This window comes from Stegodyphus dumicola, chromosome 8 (assembly GCF_044657685.1).
Source record: "Stegodyphus dumicola isolate Sdum_Otavi_A_Nest chromosome 8, ASM4465768v1".
NCBI classification, from domain to species: domain Eukaryota; kingdom Metazoa; phylum Arthropoda; class Arachnida; order Araneae; family Eresidae; genus Stegodyphus; species Stegodyphus dumicola.
Window position 1 is genome coordinate 144,851,268 of NC_140775.1, and position 23,533 is coordinate 144,874,800.

The 23,533-nt window shown below is 36.0% G+C and overlaps 1 protein-coding gene across 1 annotated transcript in view; it reads right to left on the minus strand.

Moving 5' to 3' along the window:
• The window catches only part of LOC118187635 (putative sodium-dependent multivitamin transporter), a 116,326-nt gene that overhangs the window by 40,623 nt on the left and 52,170 nt on the right, over positions 1–23,533 (minus strand). Inside the window, exons 2-4 of the mRNA XM_035357893.2 lie at positions 17,666–18,045; positions 1,115–1,180; positions 430–549 (exon numbers count right to left, since the gene is read on the minus strand). Of these exons, the coding sequence (XP_035213784.1) occupies positions 430–549; positions 1,115–1,180; positions 17,666–18,010 (531 nt within the window). The 5' untranslated portion in view covers positions 18,011–18,045. The remainder of the gene's footprint in view (positions 1–429; positions 550–1,114; positions 1,181–17,665; positions 18,046–23,533) is intronic.

The following is a 23,533-nucleotide window of genomic DNA, read 5'->3' on the forward strand; positions in this document are numbered from 1 at the left end:
AGGCAAGCCAAAACGGAAGAAATGGCCCTGAAGTGTTTGAATGCTTTCACTCATTGTAACCAAATGCAGAGGGCTTTCTAATTGTAGGTTCAGTCACACTGATGTATAACTATCTACAACTTAGTAAAATGTTTGACCATGTCTTGACATAGTCTTGAAACATTTTAGTTAGCTTTTGAGTTTCATAAGGTACATTAAAATTAATAATCAAAGAAGAAATCTGTTGGAAAGCTATTAACAAAAGTTCTGCATTAAGCTACATTTCCAAACTGTTAAATTGCACTGGCAATAATATAACGCAGATTTCCCTTGGGTATTTGCATAATCAATGCTCTGAAAAATTATTAGTTTATCGCTTTTTAGCTAGTTCTTACACTAAAAATTATGCCAATTTACCAATTTAACTATAGAGAATAAACAAGTACTTACCAATGTACAATAAAAAGCACACACTATCCCTACAGAGAGAATGGAAACTAAATGAGAGAGACCACTTACAGCACTTAGAGCGATAGATGGCGAATACAGACCCACTGACATAAATAAAACCTAGAACAAGAAAGAAAACTTCAGTTTCCATTGCACCTTTTCAAAGATACCAATGCTCTCCTATTAATAAATACAGTTTAGCATCCATGTAATATAATTATGTAGTAAATGCATATATATATATAATGATAGCACTCATTCATGACTCACTCACTGACTAATGACTTAATATTTATGATAGAGATAGGTTCTTGATAGATACACAAAAGTAAAGTTACTACTGTTCCGTGCGTACGGGTTCGTAATAGATTGACTGAAAACAAAACCGACGAAAGCTTGATAATTTTTTTTCTCAAAAAGAAACTCTTTACAGTTCTAGAACTTTCCACAAAAGCACTCGTACAGCGCTTCTCAGTATCAGTAATTAAACATCAAACTACTAAGAACGTTAAACAAAATGTAGACAATAGAATATGACTGTACAGGAAAAATATGAACAGGAAATTTTGCTTATAGAAATACCTAAATATCAAGTTGTAGTTTTAGCTGTATAACATTTGAAAACTATAAAGTAGAACACAGCCCCCAAAAAAGTGCATGAACTAAACACAATATCCGTGCTTACCATTTGAATGACAAACAATCCAGATATAATAGTTCTAGTTATCCGGCCAAATCGTCTTTCAAGGTACTGGAAAGGAAAAAAAAAAACTGTAAATTAGATGTACAAGATACGCCAAATTAAGTTAAACGAATAACATTAAGACGGAAAATCAATATTCACATAATAATATTCACTAATAAATAATAATACTCACTATCCAATATTTATCTGGCTAATAATAAATAACTCAAAACATTTGAAGGAATTTTATAATAACTAGTTCAGAAACATTTGAAGGAACTTTACCATAAATGACTCAGAAATATTTGAAGGAATTGTATCTAATTAACAGAATATATATAGTGCAATTCACAAAAAATACCTGAAGAGTTTTAGCTTGTTAAATTATCAATATAATGTCAAAAAGTTTACATTTTTACAGTATTAAAATCATAGTTTTGCTCTAACACTATAGCTTCCTTGAAAGAACTTAAGAATTATTTTAAAATAATCAACGAATTTCTGTTTTACGCCTTCATTCATAGTAAAATACTTAAAATATTTTGAAAACACAAGGAAACAAGGTATATGAGGGCCGAATTACAGTTCTAGCTAATATAGTGATAAATTACAGTTGTTCCATTACAATACCTATTACAGTGATACAGGGGCTGGACCAAAATATCGCCAAATGGTCGTCATGTTTGGCGACTTCTGGTAATTTCTCACCAAATTTCGCGACAAAAATTAGTCGCCAAAACCGCTACTCGCTTGGCCATATCTCGCAAAATTAGCGAGATAGTTATTTACTCAATGCTAAATAGTGTTGCACCTGTATTCTTATTTTTCCGGCAGAGCATCTTCTTTCTCAGGTTTTTATGCTACATTATACAAAAAATTACACAATTTCACATGTAATAGAAGAAGAAAATCTATCATATGTTTCAAGAGTCATCACTGTAGTTTATACACATTAAAAAGGCAATTCAAGCGATCCTAAATTGCTGGCCATCCAAAATGCAACACCATGAAAGAAGCATCTAAACAGGATGAAATTTGCATTATGTGTGTATACCGCGGTAGACTATGCAAAAGATTATGATTTCAGCGCACACGTACATCATGGACGATTGCAGGGCTTCTTACAATCCATATATAAAAGGAGAAAGGGTTGCCATTTTAAATAATGTGAATTGTTGTTCTCTCGTGAGGCTTTTTGTGTGTGCAGCTTCAATATGACTCCTGAAAAGCATGAGCACCATTCGAGAAAGTTTCTGAGTTTGACCGAAGCAGAATCTTTGCATACAGAAATTGCGGATTGTCCTTATGGGAAATCGGTCATCGTGTCGGACGTAGGCAAGCAGCAGTCATACGAATAGGGAATCTGGGAGAACAGGAGGGAAAGACTGACGGACAAGAGTAATTGCAACCTCCTTGTCGTACCACTCCACGGAAAAACAGGCATATTGTACGTATGGCAGTGATGCAGAACACTACCGCATCCGCACCCATATCACAACGAATGCAGGCTGTAAGCTAACCATCCGTGTGTGCACGAGCAATTCGACGTCATTTTACAGGACAATGGACTGTCCGCTAGGCGTCAATTGCTTCGCTTACCATTAACTTTAGATCACAGGCGATTGAAATGGTGCACGTAACGGCGCAGATGGACATCCGAATGACATAACTGTTTTCGAATGAATCACGCTGCAGTACCACGATGGTCAAATTAAAGTTTGGACAGACCGTGTAGAGTGGCTGCTCGACTGTTGCTTATACATCCTCATACTGGTCCTGTACCCTGTGTTACGGTGTGGGGAGGGTAGTATTGAACTCCACTTTCGCATCCCCTGGTACCTATTATCGATCACTTACAAGCCACCGTTATATCTCTGAGGTTTTGCAGCCTGTTCCCTTTCCTTTTTTTCAGGGCTTGTCTGGGGCCACATTTCAAAGAATACTGTGCAACAAGACGTTGCACGTAATATTCTAATATTAATTTCTTCATATCTCGTTATATGCGCTATTATATAAGCTTTCTTCAAAGCTCGTTATATGCACTGTTATCCTGATCTGATCGTTTCTAGAGCTATCGCGCATCAAACATGCCTGGTCAATGACTGGAGAATGCTCAGCTCGACATGCCACACCCGCGGGTACACCAGATGAACTTTGCATTCTTTTTTGAACTTTGCGGCGTATAGCAGAGGTTATTGACAAATGTGAAGACAACACTCATTACCAATTTTCTCCTCTTCCTCATCTGAAAGAAGTCTGTATTTCAAATGAATTAGCATTGAACTACGTTTAATCTCTGAAATAAATTTGTCTTTGATACCTCTTGTCCTTCTTCGTATTGCATTTTGGATGGCTAGCAGTGAATTTGACATCTTTCCTTTTAAGCCAATAATATTTCAAATTTACCTACAGTCATCATTATAAACTTGCGAGCAAAAATTAAGAACGAGGTGAAGAAATTAGCACAGAAGTGAAAAAGGCCACAAAACGGACCGAAGACTAATCAGGGCTTAATAATGACTAATCAGAACTTAAATGTATTGGGACCGATATAGCAGGGCGTACGCATATATAGCACATGATGTAGAGTTGCTATTCCCCTGTGATTTGTCCAACACGCAATCAAGGAGACATGATATGGATGAATTTACCAGACACCATGCCAATAGGAAATTAGAAAAAATATATGTCACAAGTATGGTGGAGGGGTTCAGGATCACTCACAGCATCGTTTCGCAAGCCTAGGCATCATTTCACACGGCAGGAACAGCTGTTCGAGCGCTCAGCAAAGATCGTCCACGAGCAACAATGACAGTGGACGACCGGTGCATTGTCCTACTGGCGACAAGAAACATGCAATAAGACTATTGGACGTCCAATATCATGTATTACCGTGGCCAAGAGGCTGCACAAATGTGATGTATATGCCCGACGACCAGTACGGTTAAGGCTTAGCTCATCGGAGATGCCTAACACTGTAGTATCTGAAACATAAGAACTGGACACACTAGGAGTGGGGTCAAGTGTTCTTTATAAATTAGTAACGATATAGCCCAAATCAAGTCTGGACATCCTCCAGGATCACTGACAAACTTCGTCTTGGAGTTATCGCTTGGGTCTGGTATCATGCTTGGTATTCCATATCTGACTTGACCTTCACATCTTCCAAGTTCGTTCAGCCACTGATGTCTGCTGTTGTACTAACATTCGTTTGCCTCATAGACATCTATTTAGAGTTGGTGTTTGTCCGGACTTCTTTTTATGGACGGAAATGCTACACATCATCGCACAGAAGCTGTCGCAGAGCTCTTTAACAGTGAACATATTCAACGAATTGATTAGCCTGCTAGGTCTCCGTACTTAAGTCCCATAAAACATGTATGAGACCTTTTCAGAAGACGATTGGCAACATGTGACCATTCGCCAGTAACGATTCCGCAGTTGAAATTGGCGTTACTAGAGAAATGGGTCACGATGCTTCAACAGCTCCTTGACACCCTGTCCTCAGAATGGACAGATGCTGTAATTTCTGCATCGCATTCACGACTAACAACTTTCTAAAGATTGGATTTTTCTTGCCAGGCGCCTGTCGTATGGACGTTTCTGTCTTTTCTCCAACTGTGCTCGGAGCTACCTTTTGAATAAAGTGCCTTTCTATCCTTTTTATTCCTTGTTTGGATGGTTTTGCTCATTTATCCCATATTTTCACATTTTGGGAAACTTATGGTATGGCATGCGTCGATGTGGAACACTTCTGACTGACGTTACATTCAGCAAAACCATTTCGTGTTTAAATTTTGCACACCACCGTACTATTATACGCCGGCAATTATGATAATTACTTTTATAATAATTTTGTTAATAAATGGTAATCACTGAGATTACTAAATATTGTGCGTCTTAAGTTCGTTAATTTTCCGAGGTGATCTTGCTTGAGTTCATGTTTATGTCAAGACTAGACGTAACACTTTTAGAACACAAACATACACACCAGATTTCCTAAGCTTCTCTCATTAGTACTAGGTTGATAAGATATTTGAGCATTGGTAACTCGTTCTGGGTTTACTTCCAGGCAAATGGACTAGCCGCATATTACTTTCATAATTTTCTCCATATATCACGTAAGCATGACGCAATTTACCTAGAAAATCTTCCACAAAAGCACCTTTACTGAAGTAAAATGCTCTTGTACACACTTTGCTATGATTTATTAACCAACCACCTTTTAAAAAAATAATAACAGCGTACAGATAAATCAATAGAGAGCAGACGAATTTATAAAATTTAGAATATTTGTAGAAAAAATTAACATTGCCAAAGACACTAGGGAATTACTGTTTTTACCAGATGCTTTTACGTAGTTATAGCTGCACGAAGCTGTAAAAATGTAATATCACTTTAATGGCAATTACTGACTTGCAGCTAATGCAAGGATACTAATAGCGCCATCTATGTATGCAAAAGTACGAAACACTTTACGCAAAAATAAAGCTTTGTTTAGTTTATATAATAATGTGAACACTACACTATTCGGGCATCGTTATGAAAGTTTTCGCCTTGACCACAGCTGAACTTTCGATTGGATTATAGCCATCTGCAGAAAATCTACCACTCACTGAGAAATGACCATCAATACGACGAAAACAAATAAGTTACGCAATACAGTAATGTCGTCCTCATCTAAATAACAGTCTTCCTACATAACCAGAAGTGTTTACCTAAAATGTTTCTATATGCAAATCATCTGTAGCTTTATTTGTATCTAATGAAACTGAATAAAATTTGGAGTCTATATTAATTTACAGGAGAGGAAAAGATTTGTCGCGGCAGTGTTTAGATAAAACGTTTCAGAATTTACAGATAAATAGTGCTCTTAACATTTTTAGCAAAGAACATTATTTGATGGTTCTTCATCTCGAAATATTTTATCAGGTAATATAGCTCATTTTTATCTGAGCAGAAACAATATGTTTTAGTTAAAGGACATTGATTTAACTGAATAGGGGCAATGTTTTAGTTAAAGGCCATGCTGGTTATTTTCATCATTCTACATCTACAAAAATAGAAAAGCCCAGCTCAGACAATTCTTTATGAAAGATAAAATATTTCTTCATCCAGCAAATTTTAAGACAATACGGTACTGAAGGCACATAGTTTCCAAACGGACTAGTGATACAGATCCCTCATTTTTACGTAATTTTAGTTGTAGTGTTTCTTTAAAGTTTCCATCTACCGTTGTAGCGTTTCTAATTGGACAGCCTGAACTCAACATGACATTGCTATGTTCCGGTAATAAATATCCCTCACAAGTGTTACTTGACCGTCACAGGCTGGAATTTCTCGTCTATGGAAAATAGTCATAATATCCATTTCAACATAAAGCAACTGATTAATCTCTTCGAGATTTGAAAATATAGTTTGTATTCACAGAGTAAAATTTTTGTGCTTAATAGGAACAGACACCACGTAATTCAACTTCAAATTAGTAGTTGCCTTTCATTTATGTGTGTGTGTTACTTTTTTTTTTTTTTTTTTTTTTTTTTTTTTTTTTGTATTGCGCCTATGCACAACTTCTGAAACTTTATATTTTTGGGGTGAAGGTTGTTTCTCTTTTTCATAACAGTCTAAACGTAGTTAGCATTCTATAGTTTCATCAAATACAAGAATTATGAAAGTTAGATAAAAAATCACAAAATGCTCCAAACAGAAAAACGTATTTAATGGCTTCGCAGTTTTTAAGTAAGAACTATCCACTGCAATCTGCTGAAAATTAAATTTCTGAAATATTTTATGAATTTGTAATTAGCACAACAAATATCAAAGAGATTTCTTGGCAAGTTCACTCGAATGTAGCTCTTTTTTTTTTTAAAAAAAGGGAAAATTCAGAGACGCGTTCACCACCTCTTCGCCTCCTTTACCATTAGGAAATCTACTGAAAAGGTCATTTTGTGCATTAATTACATACATCACAAGTTCCAAACCAATATGGCATCCTAGAAACATAGAAAAGCGCAGCATCTACAACAGGGATGTCAAACTCATAGGTACACTTGGGCCAAACAAACAAGGTTTAACTTTAGGCGGGCCGCAAAAAAAAAAAAAAAAAAAAAAAAAAAAAAAAAAATCAATATTCATAGAAACGTAGATTTATTTCGAATAATACAATAATAAACATATATATATATAGAAAAGAACAAGAAAAATTTAATGTTTACGTCCTGATACTTGACATCTCTTCTCTGCTATTATTTTTCCTATTTCGGGAGAAATTTTGTTTGCAGTGATAACTTTCAAGGCTGACCCAAGGTGAGCATCATTAATACGGTTTCTAATACGAGACTTATTACCTTTCATGACTGAAAATAACTGCTCGCACCGATAAGTGCTACCAAACATGGAAATAATTTCATATGCGAATTTTCGAGTATTTTCACGTAATTTGGTAAATATTTGTAAAATTCAGGCACCTGGCTGGTAAATATTTGTAAAATTCAGGCACGCCCACTTCAATGAATTTTGCTTTCAAATTTGAGTTGCATTGAATCTCGATCACCTCCATTTGCATATGGCTGGGTACTGAGTCAATACTTATTGAGAAAATCGAAGAAAACAAAAAAAATTGTCTTCGAGGGAACTAAAATCATTAAACCTCGTTTCAAATTCAAATTGTTAAATTTGCAGTTTTTTCTGCGTACTTTTGATACGAACAAGTATCATCTAAACTTGATTTATTCATGCTGCACGTCGGGAAGTGCGTCAAATCTTCATTTTTAAGTTGTTTTTCCCAAAGAACTAGTTGACATTTGAATGCTTTAATTATGTCAAACATGTTCGTAATGATATGATCTTTTCCTTGTAACGATAAATTTAAATCGGTTAAGTGTTTGGTTATATCAACCAAGAAAGATAAATCTTGTATCCATATTGGATCGTAAAGCAAACTTACGTCTTGATTTTTCGTTTTTAAAAACTGACATATTTCTTCTTTCAAATCTCAGAATTGTTTGAGAATCTTGGAGCAAGATAACCAACGTACCTCGGTATAGTAGGACAAACCCGAATATTCACTATCTAACTCACTTAAGAAAGTAGTGAATGGACGCTGATTTAAACCTCGAGATCTTATAAAATTTATAACTTTTTTTATATATGACAAAACATTCTCCATATTTATTACTTTCGTGCATAGAACTTCTTGATGTATAATACAATGCATATGATGTATGTTTGAACCGTGAATTTCACCAAGTTTTTTTCTTAGTAATGCTACGAAGCCCTTGTTTTTCCCGGTCATTGGTGGAGCGCCATCTGTAGCTACAGAATTTAATTTTGCCAAAGGTAGATTGTATTTCTGCAGAAGTCCAAAAACACAAGTAAATATATATTCTCCTGTGGTAGTACCAGGCATCGGTATTAGTTCCAGTAATTCCTCAAAAATGTTAAAATTCTTGTCACAAGAACGAAGAAAGACTGCTAATTGAGCTTTGCCACTAATGTCCGTGCTCTCGTCACAGGCAATGGAGAAACTTTCGAAACTAGATGATTTTGCTTTGATCTGATCACTTAAATTCGCGGCTAAATCAGTAACTCTTTCCGCAACTGTATTTCGAGACAATGAAATTGATTGAAAAGCCTTCACATTTCCAGGACAAACAATTTCTCCAGCTTTAATTAGGCATTCCTGATGAAATCACGGCTTCGAATGTTTAGGTATCAACTCTGACAAGACGTAGCTTGCATGTACCGCCGCTTCACTTTCTTGCAAAGGTAACATGAAGCAAATCTAATTACAATTCTAAATAAAAAAACTAACTAAATAAATAACTACGAAATCCGTAACAATATGAATTAAGTAATAATTAATAATAAAGCAAAGTGCATGCACATATCGTACAAAACTATGACTGGAAAACTGAGACCATGAGTTCGGCCACATTCGGCTATCGGGGGATGCGTACAAGTTCTGAGTGCACGTGTCCCCTAAACGCCGAAGGTAGCTGAACGCAAGCTACTCACACGCATTTGTAATTTAAGTAGTGTGTGTGTGTGTGTGTGTGTGTGTGTGTGTCTGTGTGTGTGTGTCTGTGTGTGTGTGTCTGTGTGTGTGTCTGTGTGTGTGTGTGTGTGTCTGTGTGTGTGTGTCTGTGTGTGTGTGTGTCTGTGTCTGTGTCTGTGTGTGTCTGTGTCTGTGTGTGTCTGTGTGTGTGTCTGTGTCTGTGTGTGTGTGTGTGTGTGTGTCAGCTCGCTGTGAGTAATCTAACAACACTGAATAAATAATCTTTAATTACTTAGCAGTAAACATTTCATTTTTTCTCTTCGTCGATATGTTATTTTATTATTATATATTATTATTTGCCGATATATTGGCTGGGCCGCAAAAATATTTGTTGTGGGCCGCATGCGGCACGCGGGCGGCGAGTTTGACATCCTTGATCTACAAGATCTGCAGCCATATTAGGGACCCTGTAGAGACATTAGGTTATCGTAAGCAAGAGACGTGAAAAATGTGCTATGCCCTCTCATGGACTCGAAGATAGATCTCTCGAATACGCGTTGAGTGTGCTACCGTTACACGACGAAGGAATTCTGGAAAGAGGGAGAAAATACCTTATATACTTCCCCTTTTAAAGAGCGACAGGGGGTTAGGGTACCCAATCGCCAAGGTGGTGACGAACCACCACCTTTTAGTTAGGGCGCCACTGTGGAGACATTAGGTTATTTTATACGGTATTTTTCCCACTTCCCTAGCGTGCCTTCGGAGTGTAACGGTAGCACGCTGGGCCGGTATTCCAGAGGTCCGTGGTTTGATTCCCGGCGAAGGCGGTTGTATATTTTTCATCTTTTCTGCTTCCAATTAACCTAATGACTCTACAAGTGGCGCCCGAACTAAGTGGGTTGTGGATGATGATTCTCCGCACCCAGGATTTGGCGACTAGGTCCCCTAAAACCCTAGTCGCCCTTTAAAAAGGGGAGTATATAAGGTATTTCTCCCACTTTCCTAGCGTGCCTTCGTTGTGTAACGGTAGCACGCTGGGCCGGTGTTCCTGAGGTACGTGGTTTGATTCCCGGCGAAGGCGGTTGCATATTTTTCATCTTTTCTGCTTCCAATTAACCTAATGACTCTACAATTTTAAGCAGGAAAAGTGAAAAATGTGCAAAGCCCTCGCTGGGACTCGAACCTGGACCTGTCGAATGCGCGCCGAGTGTGCTACCGTTACACCACAAGCGCATGTTTGAACTACCTTAAAACCTCATTTTCTCCTTATCTCCTCAGATATCATATATACTATTACGAAATGTACAGGCGCGGTGGGATGGCTTCCCCGCAAAGCAGTTTTAGAGTTGCCACATTTGGCGGGAAATCGCAAATTTGGCGACAAAATTGGCGATATGGCATGGACGGATGGAGAACCTTCTGGAACGAATTTTTACCGATTTAGCCTAGAATGTTCTCGAACACAAGCCGAAAACTATACAAACCCTGCTGGTCCGCAGTCAGTGTGTGTGCTTCGTAGGTCTCATCTAGTTAGTCCGTGCGGAGACGATTGAGTTGACAGCCGGCCAGCGAGTGCCGAGTGGGTCATCGAGTGCACCGAAGGAGTCTCTTAGTGTATCGCGGTTAGTGCATCTTCGAGAGAGCGTGTTGAGCTCCGGGAACTACTGAACCGAAGAGTCGGGAGCTGTGCTCGTGTATCGTCGAGTGCATCGCGAGTTGTAGCGAGCAGAGCCTCGAGAGTACGTGGAGTTCTGAGAACGACCAAGCAGAGTCGCGAGCTGTACTCTAGTGCTTTGCCGTGAAGCCGTCTCCACCGTGATAGCCTGATAACCTGGAGGCTGCGTCGCTGATCGTGTCAGCTGTTTATAGTAGTTTCACCGACGAATGGAAAACCTGTTTTGGAGCTGTCCTGACAATACTGGCTAAATAAAGTGTGTTTCGATACTTCATCCAATGTCGTCGTTATTCACTGCAAACCCACACGAACTCCGTACGTACGAACGTGAAGAGAGAAGAAAAACGCAACAACTATTGTCAGAAAAAGAAAAACGTAACAATACTTTTCGAAGCATGCGGTGCCTAGACATAATAGCCTCATCAATGCCAGTTCCTTTCGGGCGAAACAGCAAAAGCTTCTAAGGAGGCAGACGTCACCCAGAGGAATATAAACAAATTATGTTGATGGAAATCATGTCTAGGGTCGACTGAAATCTGGGTGGTATTACATTGCTAACCAATATTTTTCTTGCAAAAACAAACTTTCGCGGATGACTTTCTATGTACTTCTAGTATATATTGTGTAAATTTATGTATATTTTGTAAGTTTATGTTATATTTATGTATGTATATACTACATGTTATGTATAGCTTTATGTTGTTAAGTACACATGTTATATTTCATAATAAAATAAACTAAAGATGCCACTCTGTACCAAATGTTACCATTGCCACGTTAAATCTTGTGCTCAAACTCTAAATCTCAACTAAAAGTTCCGATGCAGCGCTCTTGTTAGGTGTTACTCTAGATAGGGAAGGGCGTGGGACATACACCTGTTTACATATGTTGAACATCAGGTGTTCCCGCTCTCCGTAGGCCGGACTAGGTTGGTTTGGCCGGACTAGGTTGGTTTGGCCCGACTAGGGTTCAGAGCGACAGAATATCTTTATCTTATGATTAACAAAAGCAGTCTTGTAGAGGCATTGGAAACAAGTTGTTTGATTATACAAGGTGTGGCTATTAATTTCCATGACTGCTCTAGTAACAGCAGAACAGATGGCGTGGAAAACGTAATCTTTTAATATGTTTCGAAGTAATCCCAATCTGCCGTAATACCCTCCTGTGCTCGGCTGTATAAGTTGTGGAAACAACTTTTAAAGTCCTTTTTCGGAAGGCTCTTCAATGTCGACGTCGCGTTGCATGACAACGCCCGCCCCCACATTGCGTTGCCAGTGAAGAGGTTTTGGACCAAGCACGAGGTCGTGGAGCTGCATCATCCGACTTGGCCCCTCAGACTTCTTTTTGTTTCCCAAACTCAAAACTGTGATCAAAGGAACACCCTTTGTGGATGTTGAAGATATCAAGAAGAACGTGACGTCGACATTGAAAAGCCTTCCGAATGAGGACTTAAAAGTTGCTTCCACAACTTACACAGCCGAGCACAGAAGTGTATTACGGCAGATGGGGATTATTTCAAAACGTATTAAAAGGTTACGTTTTTCACATCATCTGTTCTGGTGTTATTAGAGCAGTCCTGGAAATTAATAGCCAAAGCTTGTACATGAATGTTTGTTTTCCAGGATTAAAGAATAGGTATTGCTTAAATGAACACTGGTTCTCTTCTCAGACATCAGCTAATAGGGGATCGGCATGCATATAAACATTAACTTTGACGTCAGAAAACATTATGAAATGCTCAATTTCATTATCGTACAAGTCTGATCACGTGATTTTAAAAGGGAAGTGGTCGTTGTAGCTGAAGCACAATGAAAGAAAACACTGATCGCGCTTATAACAAACATAAAGTGACAGGTCAACTTCATAGACAAAGGTACAAACATTTTGCTAGCAAGAAACGGGAATTTTTAATTTGAACAAATCACTGAAAGAAACATTTTTTATTTATTGTATGTAACATGTCAAAAATGCCTAAACGAAATGATTTAAGCATTTTCCCTAAAAGCACTGTGCAGTTTACTTAAAAAAAGAAATAAACTGATAAAGATCTAGTAATAAATGCAGATGTGTCAAGAAAGCGCAAAAAAGGTGGAAAATGGAGAGACGTTGAAACCGCTATTTTAGAATAGTTTCAAGCAATGAGACTCAAAAAATGTTCTATCTTCTAGAGCTCTTTTGACCACAAAGCAGTAGAATTCGCGAAAATGCGAGGAAAAAATTTTGTGCCAACTGCTGAATGGCTCACAAGAAGGAAAAAGAAAATAATAATGTTAAAATATTATTGTTTATCTGAAACCATGTGGAGAGAAGCAAGGGGCAGAATCATCATTCGGCAAATGACACGAAATTTATAACACAGATGAAACTGGTCTGTTTTATAGAGCATTACTAGAGCACACATTAATGTTTAAATGTGAAACAGCAGTTGCTTTGAAAAATATTTAAAAGATACTAGGTTATTAACGTGCAATATGGCTGCAACAATTAAAAAGGCGCCAATGATTATTGGAAAGGTTAGAAAACCTCCATGTTTAAAAAGAGTCCAGAATTTACTTTTAACTTAACCATAATAACAAAAAAAGGGGGAGGGGAGAAGAAGATAAAAATCTGAAAGTTTTCAGATTATAAATTACCTCCCCAAAGCTGCGATTTTTAACACTTTGTCTGTTATCTTTATTTATTTAATTATCACGTTTTTTGCACTTAAACCATAAAATTCAGTTCAAGAGCAATATCGCAAAATAGTTTTAAATCGAGCATATCTTTAGAATGCATATCCTTACACAAAGTCGCGCGCTCGAGATAAAAATATTTTTTCTGTACAACGTTTCTGTACTCGCTTTGAAATCGTTGAGTTTGTTAATCAAAAATTCGTTAAAGTTTTACAAAGTAAGAAATCGATAATAAAAGAAATTCCAAATTTCAAATTTGGGTTTCCACATGCCCATATTTGCAGTAGGATTACGTCACTCAAAATTCGATGGCTCTATATACCGTTGTTTTATCACAATGCGAGAAATATACATACATTTATGCATATTTTTCATTATTTAATTTCTTCAAATATAATGCAAAGCTCTAACATTTGGGGGCAATAGTTTGAAAAGTGAAACGGACATTTATAGTGAACCAACGCAAAATCGCTAAACGAAAACAATAGTCCTTCAAAACAATAGTCTTAAGCATTAAATTAGTATTTCGTCGTGCTAATAAGACTTCTGTGGTGTGTGTGGTGTGGTGGTGTATTTAATTATGGCAAAGCACACTAGGGCTATCTGCCTAAGAGGAGGGATGCCTTTCGTGGAGGACTTTCTAAGGGAAACTGGCTCGTATACACGTTACACATGGGGAAAACCACGAAAACACCCATGCAGCCAGCCCGTTCGCGGGATTCGAACCTCGGACCGAACTACCAGTGTTCAGCGACTTTACCGCTCGGCCGCTGGTGGGCCATTCAGTCATTAAACCAAGCTTTCCAATGTAATTACATAAAAAATATTGTTCAAAAAAAGATAAACGTAAATTAATCTTGTGAAAATATAGGCGCTTCGAAGATAACAAAGTTGATATCTTGCTAGAGGCTATCCATATCCCAGTGGCACGGGAAGCAGCCTCTCAAAACACATTCAGAACCTTTAGAAACACATTTAGAAAAGGTGATTTTTATTTAGAAGAATACACAGAGGAATTGAAAACTATTTCTAATAATTCGGATATCCGTGAGGGACGGTCTTCGATATTACGAAGCCTTGCCAACTGAAATTTATCTATAACCCACTTCAAAGGTTTACAGTAGAACGTTGAAAAACGTTCTACGATTTTTTGTCTTGTCGTTAAGAAAATGGAAAATTCATCGCAGGAAAATTAAGAGGTTCCTTGCTGAAGCAATTATCTTCGTAAAGTCCCACGGAAGTTACGATTGGATTGTTTGGAATTTAGTTTATAGATTTTTTTTTGCATAAATTAACTCTACAGAAAAAGATTGAAAAAAATAAGCTTCTCTACACAGCCAAATAAAGATATTTGTAATTTAATTTGCTGTCAAACAGATTTTTAGGACTCAAAATGCAATTCACTATCCTGAACTGATGTCCCAGATTTGTCAAACAGATGAATAATCACTTTGTAACAAACATTCCAGCCAATAAAAATAAAATAAAAGACAGATGTAATAGACCATGCAACTGAACAAAAGCACGGAAGAAGTGAAAGTAAAATATGGAGAAAATAGAAAACGTTAATAAAAGCTTTATGGCATGAACACTAAATTATAAACAAGTAAGGAAATCAACTGTTTTCACACAGCCGGAAAAAATACAGTGGAACCTCGATCCATCGTTTTTCAATGGGAAAGAAAGCGGAAGAAGATGAACGGGAGAAAATGAATCAACCAGGACACTATATATTGTAAATTAAGCAATACATTTTAAATAAATAAGATTTATTTATTACAACAAATACATTGCATTAAATTTTTTAACAAAAAAAGTCGTATATTGTGCTTTGCTTTTTGAAAGAATGTTTTAACTGAAAACACTCATTATTATTAAACACTCATTATCGCATTATTTTCAAGTTTAAAATGCGTTCACCAACCGTCTCACTTTCAGCACAGGAGCACAATCAGCTGGAATTATAAGAAGTCAGATTATGACCATTATATATTTAACACTAGAGCAAAACGTCTATCAGAACTCATCATTCTGATATTTTATTCATAAAACTCTATGTGTACGTAGGATTAAAAGTGTTAATGTTTGGCTCAGTGAAGCACAATCCACGAATAGTAGTAGTTCCTTTTAATTTTCTACCGCCGTTCTGAATTTTCCTCACAAAATCCAGTACTTGTGTATTCGCCGATACATCATCAAAAATATCATATCAAACCCTGAGTTCCTTCGGTAAACCTGGAAGCTGTTCTAATTACAATTTCCTCCTTTTAGCTTAAAGGGGCGTTATCCCAGAAGGGATATTATTCTCGAAACGGCATTTTTGCGTCGAATCGCTATAAACGATTGCATCAATTTCCAACTTGATGCCACCAAATATTATCGTCCTCTATTATATATAAAGAAATTAAATAATGAAGAATCTGCATGAATGTAGGCATGCTTCTCGCATTGTGAAACAACAAAGATACACACAATCATCAAATTTTGAATAACGTAGTACTCCACCAGAATATGGCACCTGCAAGACCGAATCTTGAATTTCGAATTTGTTTTATTATCCATTTCATATCTTTTAAACTTTAACGAATTTTTGATAACGATTTCAAAGCGAGCAGTGGCAACACACTGTGCGAAATATATTTTTATCTTCAGCGTGCGAGACTTTTTATCGGAAATTCTAAAGATATACTAATTTTAAATATATTTAGCCGAAAGAAGAGTAGCCCTAATGCTCTCGAAACGTGTATGTATGTGTAAATGGGGGGGGGGCTCTTTGGGCGTAATATAAAATTTGAAAGCTTCAGATTTTTTTCTTTCGGCTATTTTTTTATTTTATTATTATTTTTTTTAATTACCTTTTCTGAGAAAGGCTACGGAAGGATGAGGATGAATTCCTCTTTCCTTTTTCTCAGTGTTAACACTAGACCAATTATGGTAAGTGAATATCAAAATTGTTTCACTTTTCAAACTATACTTTATCGCGAAAATAAGCCAGCATTGTGAGAAGTGTTGGTGGACATCGGAGAAACCTATAACTTTTATAGATCTATTTCCATTTAGCTAGTGTAAAGGGCCTTTACCTACTTACTGAGAGTAAATAATAGCATTTATACCTAACTACGCCCTGCATTTGTACCTAGCCTGACCTACATTATTTACATGATAAACGTGGAAGAAATTAAATTAAAGTGCGCCCTGATCAACTACAATGCTGATCTACTACTCTAAACTAGTACATACGTAATCATATCCTTGCCCGTCACTGACTTATCCAAAGCTTTTAACTTTCTGCAGTGCACAGAAAAAATTCAGTTTACTACAGAGCATTAGTATGTCATACAGAGATGCAACTGGCCAAAATGGCAGTGTGATGTGTTGTTCTCAATGAAATTTCTGTTCGTAGAGATGACTGAATACCAAAATGCAATGAGAAAATAAGTTTATATTCAATGTAGTATATTAGAATTTCTAATGAAATTAACAATATTCTCTCAGCTGTGAAATAATACTGTGTGTCACCTTTCAAACTGCCAAATTACATTTTAAAAATACAGGCAACAGATTACTCCTTTTGTTACGTATATCATGAAACTGGAATTAATTTTTGTAGCTTCTGAATGATTTTATAAAATTATACAAACCTTTTTACTCTCTTATATAAAAGAAACTGCATTAGTAGTGCAAATGAACTAACACTCTACCCCCTTCCAAATCAAGACTTAAAGAATTAACTAAAAAAGAAAATTTATTACAGTGCTCATGCCTCCAAAAGAATGCTTTCCAAAATAAGAGCAATCGCCAGCTATCCGTTTATGTTTATTGGAAAATACACTTCTAAGCAACAGTTTCTTACACGGATGAAATTAAAACAAGAACGAAACGAAAAAACAGAGTTATCATTTGTCCAGATGAGAACCTTAATGCAATTTACTACTTACTATATGTAAATAAATATATTGCAAATAAATAAAAATATATTTGCTTTCCATATATATATTTATAGCGGCTGCGAGTAATGACTAAAAATTCTATGCAGCTTTTAACGCAGAAGAGCGCGCAGTATTGGGTTACATTAAATTATTTTAGTGAAACTACTATTTAACTATTATTACATAAAGCAATTAATTGAAATTGGTAATTCGCATTAGATGTGGACACATTTTTCTTGTACAAACATTACAAAACTGAAATCAAACAAAACTGCTTACCTCATATGCGCTCGTCACCTGAATTCCGAAATACACCGGCGTATGTACAAAAGTACATAATATCAAAGCTACCGTAAACCCCAGCGGATACAAATATAGCTGTGCTCCATATAAGTACACTTCACCAGGGAATCCTAACGTACCCACTGCAGTTTGTACAGTAGCCATCAAAGAAAGGATTACGGGAAACATGCCCATGTTCCTGCCTGCCATGAGATACTCATTGGTAGTTTTTTGTTTTCCACCTGAAAATCGAAAGAACACACCGATGCCTCCAGAAACGAGTAGCATAGCACCCACAACGAGGTAATCCCAGATTTCGAATACTTCTCTGGTCGTCGTCATGATGAACGGTTATCTTGACAAGTTCAACAGATACTCTAAAATAATAAAAAAATAATAATTATTAACAACATATATTTTAATATATATTATGCAACTATATTGTCATTATATTCTAAGCAGATCTACTTAAGAAATACAAAAATAAGAAATTCTCTTTAGAATATAGATAAAAACTGATTTTAAAAGTAAAAAAAACCTAAATCTTTATAAATATAGACCGATAAACGATACTTAAATGATAACCCATAGTAAACTTGTAGAGACATTATTTAATTTTTTAAAGCGGGAAAGATGAAAAATGAGCAACGCCTTCGCCAGGAATCTAACCACGGACATCTGGAATAAGCGCCCAGCGTGCAGACCACCACACCACGAAGACATGCCAGCAAAGTGGGAGAAATACCTTATATGCTTCCCCTTTTAGAGGGCGACTGGGGTTTCTAGGGGACCCAATCGCCAGATACTGGGTGTGGAGAGTCATCATCCATAATCCTTTTAGTTCGAGCGCCAGTTGTAGAGACATTAGTCAATTTGGAAGCAGGAGAGAACACTACACTTTTTGAAATAATATGATAAATATCCCACTTTCTAGTATATAATTTCTGATACATAAAAGAACTTTCCCATTCCAGTGTAGTTTGAATTACTTAGCAATTTAAGATTATAAAATTCTAGAAAAACTGGAATAATACTAATTCTGCAAAATCAGAAATAAAATAATGTTGTTCATCAATTAGTATTTTACATCGTTTCCTTGTTTTCTTATTCATATCTTTTAAGAATATAAGCACCCAGTGGCCGATTGGTTAAGGCAGCTGAATACTGTCAGTTCCGACTTAATTTGGGTTTGATCCCAGGCGAACGGGCTGGCTGCATAGTTGGTTTTCGTGGTTTTCTCCCTTTTTAACATGAATACGCGCCCGCTTCCCTCAAAATTCTCCATTTTTATGCTATGTCATCGTAAAGTGAATGGATACGTTATTTATACCCAGGATTCTCAATACCACGGATTTTCTGCCCAGATTTCTGCTTTTCTATTGTCACCATCCCATTATCTGGGTTTCTTCGGAAAATTTTTAATACTAAGCCAAGATTTCTTTTTACTTCTTGTAAATAGAGTTAAATTTAATACATTTATTAAAAGTTCACAATTTTCTGAATCGTCCAGAAATATTAATAATAACTGTAATACTTCAAAGGCTTAATAAAAATACTGAGAATTTTAAAGGATTTCAAAGTTTTTGCATAATTTTCATTCGTGTTACTAACATGTTATATGCACGGCTTATTTAGTATGCAAAAGGCGGTCTGTACTGCACACATTTCGGGATCGTTCGTAGGACTATTGAACGCTTTAAGTGTGATTTTTACATTTACACATATGCCATACAATGATTCAAAAATTTTAAATTGCATTGACTATTTCTATTTTATACTAATTAGTTCAAAGAGGCTTCTCCCCTGAGGCACTATTGCTTTCGTCTTGCGATTTTGCGTCGAATCATTCTGAATGTCTGTTTCACTTTTCAAACAGTTGCCACCAAATATTATCGCCCTGTATGAAATTAAATAATGAAGAATCTGGTTAAGTGTACGTATGTTTCTCGCATTGTGATGAAACAACTGTACCTACAACCATCCATATTTGAATGACGTAATTCTACTGCGAATATGGGCATCTGGAAGCAAGAATTTGTTTATTATCAATTTCATATTTTGTAAAATTAAAAAAAATTTTTGATTAACAAGCTCAAGGATTTCAAAGTGAACAATGGCAACATTGTAGAGAAAAAACATTTTTATCTCCAGCGCGTGATACTGAGTATCGGAAATTCTAAAGATACGCTGAATTTAAAATTATTACACGTAAATATGTGCATATACTGCTAAAACAAGTTCAACGTTAGACACGTTCTTAAAATGAGTAAACTTACGGAGAAAAAAGAAATAAGCAAATGTAGAGTTAACAATTCATGTACTCATTTCTAAGCATAATATTCCATTTGCTTAGTGTGCTAATTTTATCAAAACAAGTAAAAAACATTTCGTGACAGCAATATTGCAAAACAAGTTCAGACGATGTGTCTTGATCTTATACAAAATGGCTATAACCTGTCATGAAAAAATATGCATCTCTTAACATATGCAGAAAAAACATGTTTCAAATGACAAACACATATAACACATATCTTTTGATATTCAAAATCTTGATAGTGTAGATGTGTCACGCAGCAATGTTTTGAAGAAATTGTTACTTGAAAAGGGCTTTATTAAGCTGTAAAAGATCTTTTCATACAAAAAACATCCCAACATGTAATCTCGTTGGCCTTGGAGTGATAATTGTGTCATGATGGGTACTAAAGTGCTAAAAAAGAATGAATGTACCATCAGCATTTAAACATAGGATGTATTTGCTACTCATTTGTATTACGTACTAGCCATTCAGTTAAGATAGTACCATCATATCTAGATATATTTATAAAAGATATCTCTCTTTACTTTTCCCATCGTAGTAAAGGATTAAACGTTCTACAAGCAGAATCTATACCAGTATCTATAATACATACTATATCCATAATATAGTATCTATAATAGTATAGATATCTATAATATAGGTATTGCTAAGAATAAAATCCGTAAATTAGCATAAACGCGATTGTTATTCCGTGTTTCGTTTTCTTATTTCTTACTTTATTTGGTTATGGCAAAGCCCACTAGGCCTATCTACCAAAGAAAGGAATGCCATCGTAGACTTAAGAAAAACTCTCTCTTATCATGCATGCAGAAAAGCACGAAAACATCCATGCAGGCCAGCCCGTTCGCCTGGTCGTTCGGTCGCTTTTGAGTATCCTACGGCAATGTTTAATAAAAAATATTATTGGACAGTGAGATAATTAAGTTCCTTTATGGTCTGTCTCAGTCAAAAATTAATAAAATGGACGGTGGAGTTAATATTTGCAATGATACGATATGAAAGGAACTAAGCATAAGTTGCTGCTTTTAAGATATGTAGTGGAGAAATTAAGCTGTACGGATATTGAATTTCAATCTCAGGATTTCAGATTGCTCTTACTTCATTTACTGATTTGAGTTGAGAATAAAACTATTTAGTATTTTCATAAAAGATGATAAAAGACTGCTTTACGCAAAAAATGCCTTTAATAATTCTAAATATGAGATTTTATCTAACTTTACGACTACTGTGACTATTTTAGCTTACTCTTCGGTTAGTACAGAAAGAATTTCCTCCTTTCTAAACCATATAAAATGCCTTCATGTACGTTTTCTTAATTTCTCACATGCGTCACATGAATACCACCCAGTTTCCTTCAGAAGGCATGCTTCTCTAGGGAGTTAGTTATTAAGTGATTTATTTTAATTAAATCAACTAACCAATCATTTACAGAGAACATCAAGATTTCATTAAAAATTTTACAAGGTTATCAAGCAACTGCGTATATGATGTAATATTTTTTAAAAACATTATAAGACCGGTTCTCTTTCCTTTCACAATACTGATATTCCTTTCACAATACTCTTTATAGTTCTACTGTTAAATTAAAAATATCCGATGTGTACACCACATGACTTCCTCGTACGAAATATTAAATTATACGCATTTTTCTTGCATTTCAGTTAAACTTATTGGATTGAATTAAATATACTTTGTCGATAGCGCATAAACCACAACAGAATAAGTGCGCTCTTTAAAATTCACTACATTTGACACTCTGGCGCTAGGTTCACTTAACAGCGTTCCATTTCATTCATTTTTATAACGGCACATTGGTAGAACGGCAGTTATGTAGCAAAGTGTGCGATCCGAAGATATTTACTCCCATACATCACTGAAAGTTCATAGCCTCCAAAAAACGGAAGTTCGTGAAATTCTGAAAATTCGGTGGTACATCTATGGCTGGAGCAATTAAATGGTATGTGAAATCGACATCTTTAAAAGCAGTCACTTGAGTAGCAGCAATCTCATGGTTCATTTTTATAACCTCAACTTATAAACATATCGCCGGATCTATTACACAAAAAGGGTAATTTTGCCTGCTCAGTGAGAATGAAGCCTAAAAGGCAAATGACGATAAGAGTTTCATGTCATGGTAATCTGTCTAAGGACAAACGGAGGCATAATTTTTCTAACTCAAAATGCACAAAATTTATAACATCTGAAGAATAATCTAATCGTTGCTACATTTTCCACTAAAATATTATAATAAATCTAAAACGATGTATAAAAGAAATTAAGTAAGGCATTTCTCCCACCTTCTTGGCATGCCTTCGTGGTTATGCTGGTCTACACGCTGGGCGCGCATTCCAGAGGTCCGCAGTTCGATTCCAGGCGAAAACGTTGCTAATTTTTCCTCTTGCCTGCTTTCAAAAAATACCTAATGTTTCTACAGTGGCGCCCGAACTAAAAGGGTATTGAATAATGATTCTCCTCACCCAGGACTTGGCAATTGGGTCCCCTAAAAACCCTAGTCACCCTTTAAAAGATGGCGTATATAAGGTATTTCTCCCACCTTCTTGGCATGCCTTCGTGGTGTGGTGGTCTGCACCCTGGGCGCGTATTTCAGAGGGCCGCGGTTCGATTCCCGGAGAAGGCGTTGCTAACTTTTCATCTTGCCTGCTCTCAAAAAAAATCTAATGTCTCTACAAGTAAACAACAACAACAACAAACAAAACAAAACAAAAAAAAAGGGGGGGTTAAAGAAAGAAACAGTTTTTCACAGACAATTCAGTATTTCTCATTCAATTAATTCAGTTCTCACTTCGCGATAAGGCAAAAATATATAAAAACTCAAAATATCTATATTAAAAATTACGAACTAGATCTTAAACACTTATTTCTTCGAATAATAAGCAGGATTTAATTCGTAATAATAAAAGAAGGCGTTGTTTTTGTTGTTGCGAAGCTTACTTTCTCTAGATTGGCAACAAATATAATATTATGCTGTTTTATATGTAAACAAACATGGCCACTATGAAAAACAAAATAGGCTCGGCACTTAAACAACTTTTAAATTGTAGATAATTCTAGAAATATTGCATGTAGATTTATTAAAGGCATAAAAACCTTAACCGGAAGATAACAAAAACATAATTCAATCATTTTTGAAGTAAAAAATGCACAATTTAATTTACAAACATATAAGAATAAACTGAGCTCACTGAGCCGAATAAGAGAGTAAATATATATATACACATACATTTATATACTTTTGGTGTGGCCAATTGCAACCAAACTACGAGGTGCACATCTACATGTTATAGCAGTCGTATATACAAAATTTCAATGTTGTGAGGCTACTTCGTTTTCGAGTTATGCGAGTTACGTACATACGTCAGACGCCACGAAAAATTCTCTTTAGAATTCATTTTAAAGCAGTTTTACAATTTTTTTTGGGGGAAAAGAGTTTTTTATTCTGTCCTTCCATACAAATATCACGTAAAAACATCGTTATATTGCATTCGATAGCGATCAAAATGGATATTTTCTCTGAAATATGAGACCTG